Source organism: Squalius cephalus (assembly GCF_949319135.1).
Source record: "Squalius cephalus genome assembly, chromosome: 17".
NCBI classification, from domain to species: Eukaryota; Metazoa; Chordata; class Actinopteri; order Cypriniformes; family Leuciscidae; genus Squalius; species Squalius cephalus.
Genome location: NC_137138.1, coordinates 34,544,331 through 34,569,306, shown reverse-complemented (window position 1 = coordinate 34,569,306; position 24,976 = coordinate 34,544,331). Strand labels below are relative to the sequence as shown.

Below are 24,976 nucleotides of genomic sequence, written 5' to 3'. Positions count from 1 at the left end.
ACAATTTACAGTAATTCACATTTTTTATACACAAATTACTGTATTTTTGTACAGTATTTTTTCCTTTTTCTAAAATTATACAAATATATGTAAAATTACAATAATAATCTGTAATTGAACAGTAACAGAACAGTCAATTGATAAAACCGTCGAATGACTGGTAATTTAAATAATAACCATAATTTAAATAAGCCAAAACACTGTTATTTTATCATAAATTATTACGATCAAACACCTTCATTGTAAAAAAAAAACCAAATTGTAAAATTTGTGCAGGAGATTCATTCAGGCCCTTGGTGTATTTCTCAGTGACAGTAGCACTAGGTCTGTGCCAGTTTGTATCGCTTTCTTCAATGCATGTTTAACAGTCTTTATTGCTCTTTCAGCAGGTCCACTGGACTGAGGGTATCCTGGACTGGAGAATGTGAGCTTAAAGTCCCATGATGCCACAAAGGACTTCATCTCGTAGCTGGCAAATGGTAGGTTGTCACTCACTAATTCTTTCGGGATACCATGTCTGGCAAGAACTTCTTTTGGATTACCGAGTGGGCTGATTTGTCGGGTAAATTCAGTACCTCTGGATATTTTGTCAAATAGTCCACTAGCAATAGATAAGACTGACCTCTCAGATGATCTGAAACGTCATGTGTGATGAGTGGCTTTTTTGATGTAATGGCTGGAGTTGTTGGCACGGCACACATTTCTCCACCAACATCGCTATGTCTAGTGCCATTCCAGGCCAGTAGAGGGATTTTCTTGCTTTGGCCTTTGTTCTATGGACAGGGTGTCCCTCTTGCAGAAGACAGGCTCCCAAGCCATCTTTCGATGAGTCAGCCTGCATGTTAGTGTTTTTTTTGTGATCATAGAACCGTGTGAGAGCAGACTTCAAGCTCACGAAAGCAGTGCTGTGATGTGGATTCCACTGCCTACCAACACATCCTTCCTCAGCGATTGTCTTAGAGCCGTTGTGAGTGACGCTTCATTTGGAGTGTACTGCGCTAAGTACTTAGTCATGCGTAACAGGCCTTGCTTATCCTCTGGGGGTGGCATGTCGATGATCGCCTTCACTTTTGCATCATGAGGTCGCAGGCCATCCGGTGTGATGATGTGTCCCATGTATGTCACAGTATTGACCTTGAACTGGATCTTATCGATGCACAAGATCTTGAAGTGTTTCTTTCAGTTTGTAGCGAACAGACAGTGGAACATTTCTGCATCCATGGATCACCGGTGTGAATGTCGGGTCACTGTCGGTGTGACTGTCGGGTCATGTAAATGATGGACTCCTGGGAACTCACCTAATCCAGTGAAGACTGATGGATGCATCTTGACCAGCTCTTCTTTGGTTGACACACTTTTTTGCCAGCAGTTCAATCCTTTTCACTAGCTGCAGCTCCACACATGCTGCTCTGCCCAGGATCGGCATGTCTGATTGATCAGACACATATGTGACATGACTGTGATCAGACAACTAATGTGGCTGTAGCTTTGTGGGTCTTGCATTTCAGTGACACAACACCTTTTGGGGTGGAGCGCATTCCCCCGAATGCTATTAACACGGTCGATATAGGCTGTGGCTTAGGACCAGGGATCTTCTGGACAATGGACAGAGGTAGCACATTTGCCTCTGCTCCTGTGTCTACTTTGAATCTTATCTCTATGCCACGGATGATAGCTGTCGTGTACCACGCACTGTCCTTTATCCTTCCATCTCGTGCACTTGTGCGTGTCTTAAAGTGCCAATGTACATGGAATCTATTTCATTCACTATGCTGTGCACTGCCTTTGCTCTGCTATCATTGCGACTAGCAATGGCATACCTTGGCAAAGTGGTTACCTTTGCCGCACTTATGAGATACTGTGACGGGATAACTAAGAAAACTAGGTAAAGACTCAAGTGCAAAAGAATGATTTAATAACAAAAGAACAAAGTAAAACAAACACCCACAAGGGGGAAAACCATATTTAAACAACACAACAACTATGAACTGAACATACCACTGGGTCACAGGAGAACAGGAGACGTAAAACAATACAATGATCCGACAAAGACTGCAAACACAAAGGAGCTTATAAAAGGGACAAATCAGGCAGATAATGAGGGAACAACAGGTGGGACAAATGAAACCAATAATGAGATAACAAGGAGGGTGGGGTCAAAACAGAGACAGGAACACAAACACCACATGTGCTACACGAGACAGGACAGGCATGTGACATAACCCCCTCCTTAAGGAGCGGCTACCAGACGCTCCACTAGGGACGGGAGGGACGGACCAAGGTGGGACGGGGGGAACAGGAAGGACAGACCAGGGTGGGGCAGGGGAAATGGACAGTTCAGGAGGCCAGGGCGGGCCACAGAGTTCAGGAGGCCAGGGCGGAAATGTCAGTCCTGGCGGCCAGGGCGGAGACTTTCCCTCGGGCGGCCAGGGCGGAGACTTTCCCTCGGGCGGCCAGGGCGGAGATGACCCTTCAAGCGGCCAGGGCGCAGACTCTCCCTCGGGCGGCCAGTGTGGAGACGACCCGTCGGGCGGCCATGGCGGAGATGACCCCTCGGGCGGCCAGGGCACAGGAACAGATACCGGCTCAGGAGCTGGAACAGACACCACCGGCTCAGGAACTGGAACAGACACAGGTACCGGCTCAGGAACTGGAACAGACACAGGTACCGGCTCAGGAACTGGAACAGACACAGGTACCGGCTCAGGAACAGGAACAGACACAGACACTGGCTCCGGCTCAGGAACAGACACTGGCTCCGGCTCAGGAACAGACACTGGCTCCGGCTCAGGAACAGACACTGGCTCCGGCTCAGGAACAGACACTGGCTCCGGCTCAGGAACAGACACAGGCTCGACTGCGGCCATCTTGTCAGGGGACACAGGCTCGGCAGGCGTGACGTGAACAGGCTCAGCGGTGGCCATCTTGTCCGAAGACACAGGCTCGGCAGGCGTGACGTGAACACTCTCGGCGGTGGCCATCTTGTCCGAAGACCTAGGCTCGGCAGGCGTGGCGTGAATAGGCTCGGCGGCGGCCATCTTGTCCGAAGACACAGGCTCGGCAGACGTGACGTGAACAGTCTCTGGATCAGCAGAAGTGATGGATCGCTGGGGTGGCGCAGGCAGTGCGAGCAGCTCGGGCGGGGCCGGCAGAGCAGGATGCCTGGGCGGCGCGGGCAGAGCAAGACGTCTGGGCGGTGCGTCAGGGACGGTAGTCACCTCCAGGATGGTCTCCGTGTTATGAGCCACCGGACTCGGGACCACCGGGCTCGGGATCACCGGACTCGGGACCACCGGACTCGGGACCACCGGCACTGGGACCACCGGCACCATCGGCACTGGGACCACCGGCACCATCGGCACTGGGACCACCGGTACTGGGACCACCGGGACAGTCACAGAGGGAGTCTTCCTTCTCCTCCTCCGTTTAGGGACCACCGGACTCGGGACCACCGGAACTGAGACCCTCTTCCTGGACTCTCACTCCTGAAAGCGAGCAAGACCCTCCACCATAGCCACAAAAGTACTGCTGTCATATGCCCTTCTAAGCACCCAATCCATGGGCTCGTCAAGGGCGTAAAAGAAAAGGTCCTTGAGGGGCTCTTCATTTAGTCCTAGTCCCTCCGCTGCACTAAGGAATTCAACCGCGAACTTCCTCAGGTCAGCTCCCTGCTGGCGGAGCGAAATCAACGACTGAACAAGAAGAATGCGTTCGTACTGAGGGCATGAGACAGGGGGAACTAGTGGGTGATGGGAATTCTTTTGCTGAGTCTTTGACATGGTCGGATCGTTCTGTGACGGGATAACTAAGAAAACTAGGTAAAGACTCAAGTGCAAAAGAATGATTTAATAACAAAAGAAAAAGTAAAACAAACACCCACGAGGGGGAAAACCATATTTAAACAACACAACAACTATGAACTGAACATACCACTGGGTCACAGGAGAACAGGAGACGTAAAACAATACAATGATCCGACAAAGACTGCAAACACAAAGGAGCTTATAAAAGGGACAAATCAGGCAGATAATGAGGGAACAACAGGTGGGACAAATGAAACCAATAATGAGATAACAAGGAGGGTGGGGTCAAAACAGAGACAGGAACACAAACACCACATGTGCTACACGAGACAGGACAGGCATGTGACAGATACTGCTCCGAAGGCTGGGCTCTTTCCACATCTGTGACAGTTTCGTGTTGCTGGTTTCTTACAACTTTTGCTCCTTGCACCAGGTTTTCTCTGTTGTGTCACTTTTTCTATAGCATTTACTTGAGAGTCTTTGACAGCAGCGGCATTTTGCATTGCCTGTATCTGTGTTTTGGCTAACTCAGTTGCCCTCAATAGCTCTGTGTAATGACAAGTCATTTTCACAAAGTAATCTTTCTTTGAGAGAAGGGTTTGTTATGCTAAACACCAGCTTGTGTCTAAGCATGTCATTCTCGCCTGGGTCAAACTCACAGTCTTTGCTTTTTTGTTTCAGCTCTGTGATGAATCTGTCCACTGTAATGCCATCTGCCATGGGATGAGACCAGAATTGATGCCTCTCAAACACAAAGTTTTTTTCCGTGGGCTGCAGTCGTCTTGGAATGCTGTGAGCACGTCTTCCATCGCCTCATTTTCTTCATCAACGAGATGAATGGTGAGCGTATTATACACTTCTAACGCCTCTTCTCCAATGGTGTGAAGCAAAATAGAAATTTTAACTAGCTCTTGTTTGGCACTCGCTCCCGTCGCAGTCATGTACAGCTGAAAACTTCCCCCTTTCCGGAAGTCAGTTGTGATTGGACGCCCGTCCAATGACCCATAATTCACTTGACTTGAGACATCACTTAATTTGTTTTTATTTTATTTATTTATTGTGGTTTATTAATGTGTAATCTGATGAAATGCATTGTTAATAAAGAATAGATTCTTACCAGATACTTTATTAACAGGAAGGGGTACTAGTGATTGCATTCGTGTATTGTTAAGAGATGTTTACAGACTGTAATGACGCATTTCCATGGTTATTAGCATTGTAAATCTACCAAAATGTTTATACATTTTTATATTTTATGTTTAAAACACTATAATTTGTGTTATTTCCATTTAAATATTTAAAAGAAATTGGAGCAAAATGGGAATGCAAAGTCATATTTGCTGTAGTTCACCACTACATTACCACTATACTCCCATTCACCACTATTTACGTTTACCCAACGAAAATTATATTGGTTCTGAGAACCTCAGAAATGTGAAAAGTGTCCAAAGTTGTAAATATAACAAGGGCTTTGGATGAAAGATAAATTACTTGTTTATATCAATAAGCAAGTGTTGTTGTGTAAGCTTTTTGTTATCATCCTGTGTATTACTATTATGTCAATTTTGAGTGGTTTGTTATATTTTATATTAAATGTAAAAGGGGTTCTGGGTTCTCAAGGTAAGATACTGTACAGCATGAATTATAACCTACAAATGCCTTTTCAGAATTTGCTGCAGAATACAGAGGAACTCAAACCTCTTTGAACTTGGACTTGAACCGCTTTGGACTCGGTCTCCACTAGTCCTAGTCTTGGACTTGACAAAGGTGTTCTTGACTACATCCCTACAATCCAGTTTGACTTTATTTCTTTCATTCTAAAGTTCGTATTGGGAATAAACAGAGGTTTAGATGTTGATGTCTTATCGAGAAAAAAACAAACATGTCACCATTATGGTGATCAGTGTTTGATTTAGCTGAGCTCTTCACCCTTGACTTTTCAGCATTAGTTTTTCTTTTGCTGCTTTACAGCTGAACATCACCTCCATCATCAAAAAGGCCCAGCAGAGGATGTACTTCCTGCAGCAACTGAAAAAGTTCAGCTTACCAAAGAAAATGATGGTGCACTTCTACACCGCTATCGTTGAGTCCATCATCACCGCCTCCATCACCATCTGGTACAATGCTGCCACCGCCAGGGACAAGGGCAGGCTGCAGCGTATCATTCGCTTGGCAGAGAAGGTGATTGGCTGCAATCTTCCATCACTTCAGGACCTATACGCTTCTAGGACTCTGAGGCGAGTAGGTAAGATTGCAGCTGACCCCTCCCACCCCAGACATAAACTGTTTCAGACTCTCCCCTCTGGCAGGAGGCTGCGCTCCATCAGGACCAAAACCTCTCGCCACAAAAACAGTTTCTTCCCGTCTGCAGTTAGCCTCATTAACAAGCCCGGCTCCCCCATTGACACTTCCCCCCTTGCAAATTATACAAATGTCTTTGCACACGTAATTATTATCTTATTTTATATTATGTACAACTTGGCTCAATGCACATTGTGGCAGTGAAGAGAATTTTTAATTCTTGTTGTTGTTGTTGTATATTTTTTATATTATTGTCCATTCCATATTGTATTCGTATTGTCCCTTACATATTTGTATATTTTTATATTTGATATTTTATTTATGTCAACTGTATGTTTTGTTTACGTGTAGCACCTTTTGACCAAAGCAAATTCCTTGTATGTGTAAAACACTACTTACTTCTACTAGAAGTACTAAAGTTACTTCTGACTTCTGACTTCTTAACTGTTTTTCTACATGTTTGTTATGGCAAAAAATTATATTGTTGATATTGTCATCATGTAGTGGACTAATTCACTGATATCACTTATATCTAAGTATATTAACAGTTAATTCTGCATGATTTACAGTAGTTTGTGATATTGTGGCATCTGGTGTTCTGAGTTTTATACATTCATTATACAGAAAATATTTTGTGCTGTGTTTTTTTAGGAGAGTTGATCTGAATAATGTGTTGTTTGTCACCATTGTTGCGATTAAAGGGATAGTTCACCCAAAAATGAAAATTCTGTCAGTAATTACTCACCCTCATGTTGTTCCAACCGCGTAAGACCTTCGTTCATCTTCTGAACACAAATTAAGATATTTTTGATTAAATCTGAGAGCTGTCTCACTCCTCCATAGGCTGCTAGGTGGCCCAAACTTGCTGGCCCAGAAAAGTTATTAAAGAGATCGTTAATATAGTCCAAGTGACTACAGTGGCTCAATCTTAAGTTTATCAAGCGACGAGAATACTTTTTGTGTGCAAAAACAAACAAAAATAACGACTTTATTCCACTATTCATTTCCTTCTCTCTGGACCTCTAGTTGGTTCGCGTAGTGTTTTTGCGCAGTGCATCTGTGTTACACGTCACCACGTAGGCTCACTATTGGCCGACGCTGGTCATGTGTGTGATGCGTGATGACGTATAACACAGACGTGCAGCGCAAAAACACTACGAGGCCCAGAGAGAAGGAAATGAATAGTGGAATAAAGTCGTTATTTTTGTTTGTTTTTGCACACAAAAAGTATTCTCGTCGCTTGATATACTTAAGATTAAGCCACTGGAGTCACTTGGACTATATTAACGATCTCTTTGATGACTTTTCTGGGCCAGCAAGTTTGGGCCACCTAGCAGCCTATGGATGAGTGATCAGCTCTCAGATTTAATCAAAAATATCTTAATTTGTGTTCTGAAGATGAACGAAGGTCTTACGGGGTTGGAACAACATGAGGGTGAGTAATTACTGACAGAATTTTCATTTTTGGGTGAACTATCCCTTTAATACGCTGATTCTTGATGTCTGTGTGAGTCTACATGATCCAGTTAAAAAAAATTCTACATAATGACTTCATTTTTCAGAGTATCAAAGCACTGCAGGAATTTCTGTAGTATTATTGGCATGATAATTAATCAACTAATATTGAACAATTTAATCAGAGATTAGACTCTGATATCAGTGAACCATGCCACTACATAACTATATCATCACTAAAAAGTGACCAACATCATCTGATCAGAGTTTCTCTTACATTTTTTTGCCATAACAATCACGTATCAGAGACACACAGTTAAAGCAGCCAGAGCAAAACTAATGCTAAAAAGTCAAGAGCCCAACTAAAGCAAACACTGATTACATGGAGACGGTAAAGGCATTGTTTTTTTTATCTTCAGTTGAATTCATCTGGCCGTAGCTGGAAGTATTATATTTCTCTTTTCTTCAGTGATTCTGCTTGTTATCATCAGGTGTCTTCAATAATGCTCAATCATCATCACTCAATTAATCACTTAATTATCTCATTAACTCCAATTAGTGTGGAGACTGAGCAGTGTTCATTTCATCTGGCCTACATGAAAACTGTGGACAAAACTTGACTTGATAGAAATAATAAAACAGAAAATGAAATAATTCAATTAGTGATCTAATCGAAATTTCAACATCATTGACAATTTTGATTATAATAACCTGTATTATATAATGTTGAATCTATATAATGTTCCCACCAACTAATGTTCCTATGAGGATAGTTCCTACAGCGCTGGTTTAGACCGACTCTAGGGTAGGAGGGTTAGGGTTAGATTAGTTATTAGCTAAATTAGTTCCTCCATAAGGAGTTCCTAGAACTGAAATCGAACGCGCCAAAATCCTTGAATTTCCGGCAATAATTCTAGGAACTATGAAAAGGTTCCTCCGGTGCGAAAGCCCTTGCTCTCTCATTGGCTGTAGGTCAACACATTTCACACAGCAGGATTTTGAATCGCTGACAGGTCCAGATATTTAGCATGCCAAATATCTCACGGCATCGGCGACTCATCGTTGTATCTCTCAGTTCACGTCTTTGATAATTTAATAATTAATCTTTAATAATTCTGTCTGATTGTCACTCACGTGAACGAGCACCGATTTGCCTCAGATTTGGGGCATTAGTCGGCGCCTAAAATGAGATAACCCAGGTGAAACCCCAGCACTGCACATTTTGCACATTACCTTATCTGAAACCCACTTCACGTCTTGTAGTCTAATGAGCTGATGAGTTGAATAAGTTGTGTTAGATGAGGGAGACATACACAATGTGCAGGAGCAGGGTTAAAAACACTATCCCTTGTAGATGTGTATAAATTCAGAGTTGAAATGCCTCTTTATTAATTACAAAAAAACACAGGAAAGTAACGTTGAAGCACAATCATTTGCTATAGGCTATGCTCATAACAATTCATAATGAACAAGAAGTCAAATAATACAATAACTGGAAATAGTATACCCACATTTGTGTTGAAGATATGTTCAGACTTAAACTAAAAGAATGAAACAAAAAGTAATAAATGATTACCCTTTAACATAAAAAGCTTAAAATTAAAAACAAAAAGCACATACAATGTCCCAGTTTAAGAAGCAAAAACAACAGATTAACAATTAGCTGAAAGTAATATAGATCTGGGTATAATTACAAGTTGAAAAGAGGTTGCTATTTTTGGGCTAATTGTTTTTTTTTTCCTCTCTGTAGTCCTTGACCTTCTTCACAACAAGATTCACACCCATTCCCACTCCAGTTGCAGCACCAGAAGCAATCAAAACTGCAGGTACGACCACGGCGGCCTCTGTTACTCCCAAGACTACACCTCCTGCTATTGCTAATCCTGTTCCTACAGCTGTTCCAACTCCTAATGCAACATCCACTGCCTTTTTTATCATCTCTTTTCTTTTAATAATTTTCTGAGCTTCTTCAAACATTTCATTAGTGTAGTTGTTTCCTCCATTTTCCGCAATCATTCTGTCAATCTTCTCCATCAGTTCAGCGACCTGAGTGCGGTTTTCCATGTCTTCATTGTTGAATGCGAGATATCTGCCACCACAGCTGTCAGTAAGAGCCCTTAGATGCTGACATTCTCCTACATACTTTTGCAAAGGTTTACCTTTCAGCTGATCGCTGTGAGTGAACAGAATGATGGTGTAGCGCACAGCATCTTCTCCAAAGTTCTCCTGAATCAGTTTGACCGCGTTCACCTCCTCCGCTGTATATCTCACGCCCAGATTGATCACCAGCAGAAACGCATGAGGACCAGGAACTGACAGGTCAACACAACGCTTTATCTGAGCCTTCATGTCTTCTGCAGTCATTTCTCCACAAAACCCTGGCATGTCAATTACAGAGATTATTCTTCCTCCTCGCTGAGCAGATTGTTTTCTGGACTCTGTTGTAACCTCTTTAGGGGAAATTTCTGATTTAAACACTTCCTGTCCCAGGATGGTGTTTCCTGTCGCACTCTTCCCTACTCCAGTCTTACCCATCAGAATGATCCTTACCTCAGATGCTGCAAATCAACAACAATCATTATATTTCAAATAGGATTTGTTCATATAGGATGTGTTTTTGTCCTACAATATTAAAAATGCATTTAATGAACTAACACACTTTTGAATTAACACACTAAAACTCAAAGATGATTGAGTTCACCAATAAACACCCAACAGATTATCCCAAGCATTTCTCTTGGTGTATTTGCCATAAACCTCTGTTAATTGTCAATAAAATCTTCTGTAGACATCTGACAGAAATAAAGTCAATCTGGTTAGTAATAAGTGAAGCTTGTAATGATGTTTTTGTTGTTTAACTCTTCTCTGCTGAGATCTTGGGAGATCTGTTAGTGTTTAATGTTCTGTTGGGATTTAAAGGGTTTCTGTTGTCTGAGTATTATGTCACCATTGTGCTGAAGAGTAGAGCTGTTGCTTCAGTCCAGGAGAAGACCAAGAAACATTGATATATGATGCATGTTGATTTTTTTAAAAGAAGTAACTGTATTGCAATGAAGTCTATTAAATATTGTTTAGTTAAATACATTAAAAATAAATACTTAAGTTTCAGGCATGCACAAAGTATTTGCAGTTTAATTAATATAAATAAATGCTCAGTCTATCATTGTCCCAACACTAGGGTGTTTTAGGGATGCACCGATACCGATACCAGTATCGGGTATCGGGTCGATACTGAGCTCATGTACTCGTACTCACAAAAATGCCCCGATACCAACAACCGATACCAGGCAGCGTGTGTACAGTGTTTGTGTCCAGACAAAGAAACACTGACAACAGAAATTATAATGAGGATAAAAAAGAAGGCTGTCTATGAGGTAAATATATCTTATTAGTGAAACATTAAACAGAATATAGTAACGCCTGTGGTGCGCGAGCTGATAAGAGAAAAACGCACAGTGGATTGAGCGTGCAAGCGGCACAGACACGCGAGCTGGTCGAGCGCATCAGACGTCAGTGGAAAGTTTGTAGTTCAGTCGGATGTCAATGGCAAAGAAAGTAAAACGAGGCATGTAGCGTATTATTAACGTTAACTGACCAGAAAGAGAGAGAGGTTAACTGACCAGAAAGAAATCGTAGGCCTATATGTAAGTAAAACATGAACTGTTACCTTATTTATGTTTAACGAGTGGTTGCCTACAGTATTACAGGACATTTGCAGGTCAAGAAGTTACATGAACTTCAAACATCCAAAGCGCGCGCCCCGAAAACCATCGCCTCAGACAGCGCGCGATACTGAATGGATTCACGTCTTGCGCTTGTACGGATGAATTCACTTTTCACTGTTGGCGAGTATCCTAGTAAACAAAGTCTGTTATATCTCAAGTGAACGTAGACAGTATAATTCAAATGGGGTCCGTGCGTTCGGTCTTAAAGGTGCAGCAGTTTAATTAATCTGCTGCTGTATTTTAATGTTAATCAAACAAAGGACAAATAAATTACTCACTGCTCTTGACTAAATAGGCTACCTTTTTTAACTTTACAAAAAGATCCATCTATATTTAATTTATACAGTAATGAATATGTTGCATAGCCTATGTGCATTAAATATATATATATGATGAACAAATGAAGTTTAAATTTAATAAACAACTAATATGATTGAAATTATTTTGGTTTCTCTACCAATACATTTAAAAATTACAAATGCATGAACTAAAAATTAATTGAAAATTAAAAATACAGGTATCGGTTACGGTATCGGTATCGGCGAGTACCAAAAATGGAAGTATCGGACTCGGTCTGGAAAAAGTGGTATCGGTGCATCCCTAGGGTGTTTAGATGTCCCATTTTCCCTGGGACAGTTCCGTAATTCAGACCTATGATTAGTGTCCTGACTTATTATGAAAAAATGTTTTGTCCCATATTTCTTCTTTCCTAAATGGATGCTTATCACAGACTCTGATGATGTTTTTTAATAGTCATCAGCATCGTAAATCCTGCAAAGATTTTATATTTTCATTAAAAATGTACATTTATAACACTATACTATGTATTATATTACATTTGCATCAAATAATAAAAAAAAACTAGTTAAAGCTGCTTTAAGGGTGTTTCTAATACAGCGGCTGAGGGAGGGACAATTATAATGGTGAGCATTTGTGGTTAAAAAGTATATAAATGTTTATTTTGTTATAAAATGTCCGCTGGTTTGTCTAGATAAGACTCTTATTCCTCGGCTGGGATCTGGGCTGGGATGCAATCATCTGAAGATAAAAGACATTAGACATTAAAGGAGAAGTTCACTTTTAAAATGAAAATTCTGTCATCATATACTCACCCTCATGTTGTTTCAAACCTGTATGAATTTCTTTCTTCTGCTGAACACAAAGGAAGATATTTAGAAGAATGTCAGTAACCAGACAGTTTTTGGGTCCCAATGACTTCCATAGTAGGAAAAAAATATACTATGGAAGTCATTGGGACCCAGAAACTGTCTGGTTACTGACATTCTTCTAAATATCTTCCTTTGTGTTCAGCAGAAGAAAGAAATTCATACAGGTTTGAAACAACATGAGGGTGAGTATATGATGACAGAATTTTCATTTTAAAAGTGAACTTCTCCTTTAAATCTCTACGGTCTCAGCAGAGGAGGATTAAACAACTCCACAAACAGCATTACCAGCTTCACTTATTATTAACCAGTTAATAATTATTGAGAATTAACAGAGGTTTAGATGTTGAGGTTTTATTGGAAATGTTTTGTCACCATTATGGTGAATAGTGTTTCCTTTAGTTTGACTCTTGGCTTTTTATGTCAGTTTGTGGTCTTTGTAACAGTGTTTATCAAAACACATTAATTTGTTGTAAACGAAGCCAGGAACATAGATGATCAGGTGATATAGTTTTCATCATTGTAAAGTAGAATGATTCACTAGTCTTGTCACTGACCAAAAGTGGTTATTTGCTAAGATTATTTTCACCAGCTGTATTCTCTTGTCACACGTCAGACATTCTGAATTCTGAATTTTAAATGCATTGTGGGTGAAAAAGCCTTTAGACACACACAGACATAAAGAATCAGCATATTAATCTCAACAATGGTGACAGCTTCATGTCGCAATGCATGCTGGGAGCCATGAGTTTTATATTATGGTGGCTCCGAGCATGCATTGCCGCATGTTACGTACACCATTATACGTAATTTTGTTTCTTGCGTATGTTGCTGCATATACGTGTGTGTCTGTGTACTTTGTCTGTTTCAATTCTTTGAGGATTATGTGGGTTCCGTTCTACCTGTTACTGTGTACACTGATCACAATCCTTTAGTGTTCTTGTCCAGAATGTACAATCACAATCAACGTCTTATGCGTTGGTCGTTGATTGTGCAAAATTATAACTTAATCATAAAAAGGGTACAGAAAATATTATTGCTGACACCTTATCTAGAGCTTAAATACTGCTTCAGGTTAAGTTTTAAGGGGGTGAGTGTTACGTACGCCACGCTACGTAATTTTGTTTCTTGCGTATGTTGCTGCATATGTGTGTGTGTCTGTGTACTTTGTCTGTTTCAGGTGTGAAACTTGATTGGAGATTCCGCCTGTCAATCTGCTGACGTTTAGAATCGCGCCATCACTTGTCGCCGTGCAGTTTATGAATGCCTCTAACTTCAATGGCGACAGTCGAGAGACTCTGGGTTGAGAAAGAGTATGCACACTCTGTGAGGACGGTTTTCTTGTTGGAGAGACCAGTCTGAGAGACTGATCGATGTCTGGGGGTTGCACACGTAGTTTCTATGAAATGTATTAGACACACAGAAATGTGTTAGGAGTGGTGCTAATTATGTATGCTTTTGTCTGTTTAGTTAGTATAGGTTAGTTATAGCGTCTTGTACACTGAAGATTTTTCTTTCTACATTTTTAGCGCAATTTTCCACCGGACAAATTGCGATTGTTAACTCATGATTTCTGTTCTGTGCGTCTGTGCGCACCAATCTTGCACTTCTATCTACTCCTCAACCAGACCACCTAGAGACTTCGGGTTTTCGGCATTATGTTAAGGAAGGTCTAATCTCGGGAACGCACAAAAATAATCCAGGAAAAGATTTACTATCTCTTAGTGTTGTGATCCCATGAGGTGAGAAAATTGCGCTAAAACACTCACTGAGTTTTTATTACTTGTTTGTTGTTAGTCTAGTTCCATAACTTTAGTTAGAGTTTTTTTTTTTTATATTCAGTCTCCTTTCGAGAACGGTCACTTCGTATTGCGTAGCTAATACACAACTCCTTTCCTCGAGAAATATTGAAGCCTATATTTAAAACGCAGTGCAGCGAACACAGCAGAGCGTCTAGCTTTCCCGTTGACTGTGCTGCGGAAACTGCACACCCTATGGCGAAGCGCCTCTGACGCGCGAACCAATCAGGCGACTCCGTGTCAGAGCACGTCATAGCCCGCCAGAATGGGCGGGGCTTATGGCTATAAAAGCCCATTATTTCGCCATAAAATCTGATTTTATTTCCTTCAGTGACATTTCACGTCTCAGCCTCCTCTGAAGCCTTCGCTGTGGAAACAAGCCTTTCAGCTAGAACAAGCCTTGCATACAGCGGACAGTGCCTTCTTCACTCACCTAGAAGCCACTTCTCTTCTGACGCCGTTCTCCTGTGGCCATCCGGCGAATACGCTATATCCTTTCTTTGCTAACTGTGTGCTCGCCGCTGTGACACTCAGTTTTTCTAAAAGAGCAAATTCGTGAGTGCTGTTACAAAAGCCTCGCTCTTCATGCACCTCATGTGGATCCCTTCTGCATGAGGCAGATGGGCACACAGAGTGTGAAGCTGAAGCTGCACTCTCTGCCGGGAGCTGCTCTCATTGCAAGAGTTTGCCTATCTTGGTGCTGCGGACACGGTTAGTTCTCTTTAAAGACAGCGACAGTGCTCCTCCTGCTCTTCCTTTTCCCGCACTACTTCAGCCGCGGAAGAATCGCCGCAGCCAACGGCAGTCCGAACAGTTGGAAATAAGCGAGCCCACGCCGGCCACGCCCCCGCATTCCTCGTTTTCCCCATCACAGTCTCCTTCTCCGGTCCTGTTCACTCAGGCAGACCAGCGCCCCTCTCTTCAAGCGGCGGGTATCGTCTCCTTCGGCGGGTCGGACGAAGAACGCGACGACAGCCTCTCTATTGCTGCGTCTGTGGAAGAGTGGTCGGGCTCAGCTGACCCCGCCCTCCTCTCACAGTCAGGTGTTAGTGCTACTGCTACCAGGACTAACTCAGACGCTGAGATGCTGTGCATCCTCACCGCAGCCATTTCGGACCCGACGGTGTCCGGTCTTATCAGTCTAACATGATTACTGTCCATAAGCACAAGTTGTCCTAGGACTATATGTTATAAGAGCGAGCCTGGTTCAGGTGTTCCAGCCCTTCTTAAATTATGGGACCCGACTCAGGTCCGGTCCCTGTCCCTTTCTGTTGGGGTTTTTTATTAATGGCTTGTCTTCTGTGAGCCTCGGGTTGCTTCCCCAGGCTCCAGTTGGGATGGAGCCAGTTGCTAATAGTGCGGCGTGTTACATTGCGTCCCCACTGTGTATTAGCTACGCAATATGAAGTGACCGTTCTCGAAAGGGAACGTACTCGGTTACTAATGTAACCTCGGTTCCCTGAGAGTAGGGAACGAGTATTGCGTAACCTGCTGCACTATTGCAATCTGTCAGAGTTTGTCGCTTCAGTCGATTTAACCTGATTTTATGGCGAAATAATGGGCTTTTATAGCCATAAGCCCCGCCCATTCTGGTTGGCTCTGATGTGCTCTGGCACGGAGTCGCCTGATTGGTTCGCGCTACGCCATAGGGTGTGCAGTTGCCGCAGCACAGCCAATGGGAGAGCTAGATGCGCTGCTGTGCAGCTGCACTGTATTTTAAATATAGGCTTCTGAGGGAAGGAGTTTCCCCACTGCGTATAAGCTACACAATACTCGTTCCCTACTCTCAGGGAACCGAGGTTACGTTAGTACGTAAACGAGTACGTTTTTGATTTAAGCACCACTCTCTTGCTCCTTCCTCTCCACCAGATTGTTTATTGATTTTTGCTCGTCCTTGTTATGTTGTACACCACGCGGGGGAAAAAAATTGAAATACGCAAATATAAATACTGTTGAGTAAAATTAGTGCAAAAATGGGTAATGTTAATGATAAAGAGTTGGAGACAGTGGATTTCTCAAAAGGGAATTATTGTTCCATGACCAAGAAAAATGGAACGTGGTGGCATCATAGGATACCACAGTTAATTAAATTGTACGGATTTAATGTGTGTTTAATGTCTGAGTGTAAGCCATCTGCAAAAGACAAAGGAAAATTGGACAAAAACAAGTCCAAAAAGAATGGAAAAAGATAATTATGACTTTGATGGTCGAATTATAGATGTATGGTTAAATGAGGCAATTACCAGACAAAGAAGACAGATAAACGCAGCATTAGCACCATTAGAAAGTGCAAATAGTAGAGAGACAAAGGCAGAGGAAGCCAGAAAAACTTTACTAAACTCTGTTTCTAATTCTTCCGAGGAAATGAGATGCATGAAAACCCGCCTGGCTGAGGACGACCGCTGTCCGGCTCCCTACTCCCCCTACCAACCACCACCAGCAGTGGCCCTCCACGAACCACAAAGACAACCAGGAGCAATGGGAGGTCAAGATCCTGAGGAAGACAAAGAAGAAGAGGGAACGAGTCTGCAAGCAAGACCACCAAAACACCCATGTTGAAGCCTGCTAGGTTCGATCACCCTGCCCTCTGCTCCTCCAGACTACACTCCTCCATCTCCAAAATTCGTAAATGTTCACCAACCCAAAGAGAAGCACAGGCCAGACAATCAAAGATAAGTACGTATGAAGAATATCTGAAAACTGTTTTTCTGGATGGTCTGGACCCTGAAATAGGGAAAAAGGTCAAAACGTCTTGTGTGGGGTACCACCAAGCGCGGCTGGAAGAAATCCGACGACACGCAACGCATCAACAAAAGCTGCTGAGAGACCAAGCCAAGAACAAACAGAAAAAGACTGACAAAGACACTCAACTGGCTCTGCTGAAGATGGGAGGGTTGATGATGGAAAATTACTCAAGAGGATGAGGCAGAGGAGGAAGAGGACGTGGAATGGGTGACCAACCAGCAATGGACCCTGAAGCTTGTTATAATTGTGGTCGAAAAGGACACTGGAGAAATGACTGTCCAGATCCTCCAAAGAAGAGAGGATTCCAACAGCCACCAGAGCCACAAGGAGATTGAAAGAAGGAGGGGGAGGGGAGCGACGGTGAAGGGTCTGACTCCCAGGTGGTAAATATGTCTAATCTTATCTATTTTTCTGCTCCTTGCAATGAAGAAAATGTGCTTGCTGTTTCTTGCAATGAAGAAAATTCACTTGCTGACACTGAACGAATGTATAAAGCATTTGCAAAATTACCAATGATTGACATTAGTGTCGAGGGAAAGAAAATTAAGTTCTAAATTAACAGTGGAGTGACGAACTCAGTAATTAAAAATGAACAATTGCCTGATTTAACTGTATAATCTGGAAAATGGGCAACCTCCAGAAGTGCCACAGGGCATCTGGTAAAGGAACCATATACAGCAGATTTGTCTTGTCAGATTGGTGATCGCTCATTTTCTCATGCTTTTCTTGTAACTACTACCTGTCCTTGTAATCTTCTGGGAAGAGATTTGATGTGTAAACTGAAGCTGAACTTGTATTGTGATGACAGTGGCCTCACTGCTGATATGAGTATGGTGCGAATGCCAACTGAAACATTATATGTTTTTGAATGGAGCACTCCTCAGTGTGGTCTGCAAAACAAAGCCACAAATAGGATGCCTCCTGACCATGATTTCATGGAAGAAAGTGATTTGCATTGCACATATCATGTTAGCAGTGAGCCTTTCCAATGATCACTACAGAGACCGTTTCAAATTTAGTTATTATTAACTTGATTGTTTTTGATTATCCACTGGTTTCAGCAATTCATCATTCTTCTCTGTTTAAAAACTCTTTGAATCTGCTTTCAATAGGTACCAGTCAGTAACAGCCCTTCTGTAGGAAGTTCAATAGCGGAAGTTAACATTCAGTTAAAACTGAGGCTGGATATGGCAGTGAGAGTTATGTAAAAGCATTAATAGGTTATTGACATTGCAGAATTCTTTGGAAAAGAAAATACAACATAGGCCACAAGGCGTCTAAAGAGAAATTATGACTAGAAAAGCAAAAATATTGGTCACTCCATTTCATTTAAAGGTAATTTTCTAGACTCAATAGAAACAATGTTTTCTAATTCTAAACTTTTGAAATCACATGCTGTCATCAATAGGGGTACGAGATAGAAATGTTTTTTTTATTTTTGTCCATGGATCAAAGATTGTGTGAAGATTTCCAAATCTTCTTTTAAATGGTTTATGAGCAACAACAAAATATGAGCAACAACAAAAAGTCTGAAAAATTTAAATTGTGCAAAGAATGACAAATATAATTTGAGAAATTAAAACTGACTCTCTCAACTGCAATTGTAGGTCTATGCGATTATTATTATTTAAAGTGTTTAATCTATTTGATTTTGAAAAGTTAGGTTTACGTTCACTGTGTAAACTCAGACATGACTGCATCGGACAATTGAAAATTTATATCCTAACGTTCAGACACTGTCGCAAGGGGAATGCCACAGTGTGTCTACGTTCAGTAGCTTCTGTCGTCGTCGAACTTTGTTACCGTTCAGATTTGGTGGTATTCCACTCCTAATAAATATATATGTTCCCCATTCAGTTCATAAACTGCTATGGCAGACAAGAATGTATGAATCTCTGGCCAGAGAGGGGTGTGTGGAGTGTGTGAAAGTGAGTGTGTGAATTATGGTGTTCAGAGACATAAATGATGTCAATCAAAATAGCTGTATCTAAACAGGTAAAATATGACCCAACAGGGAAGAAAATATACCCAATAAAATAACGGCCATGGATGATTTTGGCTAACTATCCTGAGCTGGGTTATTGTTGTGGCAGAAATAAACAATGCCACACCTGCGCAGCGTATAACTTTGGGAAGGCAGAGAGCAAGCTTGCCCTGTCTACCCCATATTTAACTTTTTTCTTTTTACAGGATGTCATGATGGATCTCATCGAACAGAACTGATTCTGTTCCAAATGTATAAAATATTGTCTTGTTACTGTTTAACATGAAATTTCACAGGTCTCATCAAAAAAGGGCGACCGGCCAGAAAAGCAGATGAGTCTGGCGACATGATACATGTTGTCACTAACAAAAATACTTAAGGTCTCCATTCACAGGTTGTTCTTGTGGTTCACTCCACAAACAAGGTCCCATCTGGGGTGCGGTGACACCTCCGTCCAAGCATCTCGACTTAAACTACACCAACCAGCCCTCAACAACCCCACACACCAACGGCAACACCAACGGCAACGCACAGCGTCAAGAGAGGGATGAAGGACGTGCTAGTAACATTCCTCCCTTGTCAGCGAGGGAAAGCCCATTGCAACGGTTCGCAAAGAGTCACCCTGGTGAAGATATCCATGGGGCAACGAGATGATCAACACATCTGGAGGAAGATGTGGACCAACTAATGGTTTAAGCTTAGCAGAATAATTAATTTTGTGTGATTTTTATTGATGTTTTATTTGGTTCAATCAAACTATACTGCAGGAATGAGTATTTAGATCTCATGATTTTAACAATTACTGATGAATTTGAAAATATTTCAGGTATATGTAAATTGGAAAGAGGAAAATTTCTTAATTCTATAGAGTATAAGGACTCTAAATAGGTACATTACTGTAAAGATAATAAATAATCTAGGGACAATTTTTGAAGAAACTTGAGGGTTTTAAAACCCTAATTCAGATATCATAGATGCTAAAAAAAATTAATAGTTGTAATAGTTGTACCCTAATAAGAGAGGATAAGTTACTTTGCCGGACTAGGTCCGAATAGATAATTGGGTAGGATTCTATAGCGATTAATTAATGACTAAATTAAATATTTTTTAGGTGTTTCCATTTGTTAAAATAGCAAAAGAAAAACTTTCAAAAGGAGATTGATTTTGGGAAACATATTTAATTTCTGGATTATTATTAGTTAAAGAAGTTACCAGTGTGATTATTGAAATGTTCCTTTCATGTATTGTCTAATGTCTGTATTTGATATCTGAGAGGTGACTGCGGGTCTAGTCTATCTAGGAATACAGTAACAGTGCTTGCTTATTTAGCCCGGCTTCCAGAAATGAAATATGGACTTGCTTTGTTGAAAAAGGTCTTCAACGTGTTAAAAAAAAAAAAAAATTATATATATATATATATATATATATATATATATGTAGGGGGCACAAAGTTAAAACCAAGACCAAGAACAATGTAACCCAAACATGTCAAATTTAAACTAAAATGAATCTAATCAGTTAAGACATTTCAGTGAAATAGAATATTTGCTCATAAAGCAAAATTCTAAAAAAGCTCTCTTAATTCAGAATGAAGTTACGGATTTAATGATCTGGATCAATGGATCCATTATGAACTATTCCGCACTGCCAACAAATAGAGGCAGGACATGTTATGTCCATCAGTTAATTCTGGAAAAATAGGATTTTAGGATAGGTAATTAATGATTAAATGGCACATCAGCAGCTAAAGCTATTCTCATGGCAACAGCTGGGTGAGAGATAATTTTAAAAATAATGACATTGTTTGAAACAAAATAATACAATTATTGATATTTGTGTTAAAAATAAAAATGAAAAGATTATATTATTTTTTGGTTAGATTTTATTACACAGATCCTTAAATAGATCTGACTAAGTAAAACAATCGCCTACTTGAATTAAAAGCTAGCAAAATAAGGTTAAGAAAAATGGTTAATCAGCAGTATCAGCCTGTTAAAGGCCTAATAGATCAATGTGATTCGAAATTTAGCAAAGGATAATGAAACTTGATTCAAAGTTAAAAGGCAATGTACTATTGGTATGTTTAGTTTTTTACTGAAAATAGAATTTGATTGCTTAAAGATAGAATGTTGGGAAGAAGATGGAGAAGATGGTATGTGTATGTGGTAACATTGGAAACAGGTGGTATTTTAATTACAACTTAGGATGCTAATTAAAGGAATATTTGATAGGTATTATAAAGTAAAAGATGGAACATGGTATGATTAGAGATATTAGGTGGTATTAAAGTCCCTGACTTATAATTGTTATAGGAAAGGCCAAACCAGGCAACTATGATGATGGATGATTTTCAAATGAAAGAGTGTTTCATTTATTTCTGTTTAATTTCTTAAAAATGTATTTCTGTTTATTTTGTTTTCAAGATATGAAAAAGGGGTGGAATGTAATGGAAATTTTTATTCTAGCCATCTTATACCATACATGGTGTTTAAGAAACTGCAAGTTGCATATCATCTTCTTCCTTACTGCTAAAGAACGAGGTCAAAATGACATTTGCAGAAAGGACAGTTTGTTCTTTCTAAATACAGATAAGCTCGCTTGCACTAAGAGCAAAGGTGTTGCATTGGAAAATATATATTCAATTGTTTTAATGACATATGTGTGTAAGTGTGTGTGTATAACCATGGGGTGTTAGAATAAGTGTGATGAGTTTTGTGTGTATAAGCTGGGCAAAAAGGAGAAGTCAGCGCGCTTCTCATATCAGACTTTGACTGATGTGTGAACAGACTTTCTTGCAAGAAATAAAGATCTTTATAACTTTTGAAATTTCCAGCTGTCTTCCAATTATTATTTAAAGTTGAGAAAGAATTACCACGAATTTCCACGTGTGTCTAAAATGTGTATATATATATATATATATATATCAATTTCCCCACAATGTATTTAAAATCTAAATTTTGAATGTCTGATCTGTAGTAAGTAATAGTTTTTAGTCAGGAATAAGATTAATTATTCCACTTTATGATGATAAAAAATATATCACCTGATCATCTTTGTTTCTGACTTCCTTTGCAACATCATGTGTTTTGGTAAACGCCTTTGCAAAGATCACAAACTCAGATCAAAAAGTACAAAGACAAAATGTCACTGAAACCAATCAATTAATCTTAACTTGGGTTTTCTGAGTAAACAACACACACGGAAATCGTTTGTGTGTGTGTGTGTGTGTGTGTGTGTTAAATTTAAAGTCCTTAAAGAAATACAGTACATGTTTTTTGTTACTTTAAAAACCTGATAATTCTTTGTTCTTCAATAACATTCTTGCAAAAAATTTGATTGTTTTTTTTTTTTTTTCAGCAAATTACCTCTCATTGTTACATCTAGCCCCAGCTAGGGTAACAACTCACCCGAGTAGTGGGGTTGTAACAATGGGACTCACATAATCTGTGATCATGTTGTATATGTCCAGGTGAGTTATTTTTACTAGACAAATGTGGCTACAATGTATCAAATTTTGAGAGATATAGAAAAAACAACCACTGAATTAACAATGTTCAAACAAAAGGTGTTACTTTCATCCCTGATCTCCCTTAAATATATGGAAATATATTTTCATTCCGTAAGAGATGTCTTTACATTACTAAACTGTCAGTGAACAGTTTAGTGTTTAAACAGTTTAAATGAAATTCATAAAGTGTTATACAAAGTCTATCTATATCTTATTGAAAACAATATTGTACAATGAAAGCCTGACAACATTGAAACCTCTTATAATCGTTACACTTGTTAGTATCACTTTCAGAAAAAAACATTATGGGAAAATTAAGTCACTTACTCAATGGGACATTTGAGTTATCGAACATTCCTGAATAGTCACTTGACAGTAATGCCTCTGTGGAGAAAAAAATTATGTTGATTAAATTTGATATTTATTGAATGTTACTTAAAAATGTCAATAAATTACTTACCCGTATCACTCATTTCTGAATTTTTCTGGATATTTCTTAGTTGTGAATGTTTTTCATAAGCTTCACTGTAAATGTTGATCACTCATATATATAATATATATATATATATTTAATGCTCCCGAATGATCTACCCTATCTTATTGTCGATGGTCTAGTTTTGTTATAACAACAGGAAAGAACAGAGGTTGCTTTCTTAATGTCTATAAAAGGATATGGTAAGAATTAGCCAATCATGATTGAACTGAAACTGAAAATGTTAATGTGTCAAGGTTAAACGCATTGTTAACGTTTAGTTATTTTCACAACAAGGGCGGGTCTTGTTTAACTCATGTGTATGCAAAGCGGCTAATAGTGTATGCATACACATAGTAACTATATTTTACATGTGTGGATAATAATGGCCACTTGCAGTGAACTAATGTGAAACAAATGTGCTTCCCAAAATGATAGACATTTGTAAGTTCATGCCCTCATGCTTTGTAAGTTGGATGGGAACACTGCAGTAACTATACAGTTAATACTTAGCAAGAACAGTCCTTTTAAAGGGGTCATATAATGCCATTTTTGTACAAGCTAATATGATTCTTTAGGGTCTAAATTAAAAGTTTGTAATATACTTTAATTAAAAATTCTCATTAGTATTGTAAGAAAACACTCATTTTACCTGGTCAAAAACAGCTCTGTTTTCAGCACGCCGTTTAAGTGCATGTGTCTTTAAATGATAATGAGCTTTGCTCACCCCGCCCCTCTGTTCTGTGTGCGTACACCGTTTGTAATAATAACACAATAACCATAACGCGTTGTTCATTATAAACGTGGGATTATGAATTATATTGAGAACGTCGTACATAGAAAACATGCCAAATGTACCCTGAGTGTAAAAATAGCTGCATTCATCGTGAAGCATGCAAGCGATTTGCAAAGATTAATATAAAGATTAAAATAAAGGTCAACAAAACGTTACACTCACTTCAGTTCTTCTGGAGGTGCAGCAGGAACACGAATAGTTGGTACCGATCCTTTTTTCAGAAACAGCTTCTTAGCAAAACCAGCTTTATACTGACCCTCGTTTGTAAAGCAGTCTGGTGTGTGAAATGATTCGCGCACACATGAAAGCATTGACGTTGATCGTGGGGAATATTCCCTTCGAAAACAAACTCAGCCACTGCGTCTTTATGGAGCTAGAAGAGTCTCAATAAAGATAAATGCACAAACTGCATTCACATATGCACACACAGGATACACAAATGCACACACATGATTCATAAATACACACACAGGATACACAAATGCGCACAAAATTCACAAATGCACACACAGAATTTAAAAAGCACAGAAGATTCACAAATGCATACAAAATTCAGAAATGCACACAAAATTCATAAATACACACACAATTCAGAAATGAAAACAAAATTTACAAATGCACACAAGATTCACAAATGCTCAGGACAAGATTCAGAAATGTATTTCTGATGCACACACAAATATATCTTGATTTACAAACTGCTTGCGGTCTGTGAACTTCACTGCATTTGTGTGTGAATTTTGAGACTCCCCTGACTTGGCTTGACACACAAATGCCTTTTTTTAAACAGGGAATGACCTGTGACCAATCAGATACCTCCCTTGTTTTAGCCAATCACAAGAACGCACCCCACGTGGGGGATTGTTTACTTGTAAGCCAATCACATGAAGTGTGGGCGCGAGCGCTAGAGCGAGGTGGGTGGAGTTCTGCCAGTTGGTTGAGACCATTTTTTACAGTCTATGGTTGAGGCGGTGGGCCGGACCTCGAAATTACGAATTTAATACTTACCTCTCAGCAGTGTACGTTTTTTTTTTTTTTTGCTGAGGCCATGTAATAAAATCGTATAAGTACTGCAGACATTGTTTCCAACTTTGTTGTTTGCACATTTGACGCAAAATGTCCTTACAAACTCTTACTTTTTTAAACCGGCAAGTAAGCAGGAGTACTAATCATAACGTTAGAAAACCTCCCGTTTCCTTGACAACCAATGTACAGTAAATAA

The 24,976-nt window shown here is 40.1% G+C and overlaps 1 protein-coding gene across 1 annotated transcript; it reads right to left on the bottom strand.

The window, feature by feature from the left end:
- Positions 1-9,188: 9,188 nt before the first annotated feature.
- On the bottom strand, positions 9,189-23,014 carry LOC307144715 (GTPase IMAP family member 9-like). The gene is made up of 3 exons (XM_079847279.1): positions 22,947-23,014; positions 22,814-22,870; positions 9,189-10,117 (listed from the first exon to the last, which is right to left on the bottom strand). The coding sequence occupies exons 1-3, from the start codon at positions 22,957-22,959 to the stop codon at positions 9,282-9,284; spliced, it is 906 nt and encodes a 301-aa protein (XP_079703405.1). The 5' UTR covers positions 22,960-23,014; the 3' UTR covers positions 9,189-9,281.
- Positions 23,015-24,976: the final 1,962 nt, after the last annotated feature.

Coding starts and splice junctions, on each gene's coding strand:
- LOC307144715 (XM_079847279.1), bottom strand. Junction 10,118..22,813: donor TAACTCAAATGTCCCATTGA/GTAAGTGACTTA, acceptor GTTGATTTGCAG/CATCTGAGGTAAGGATCATT.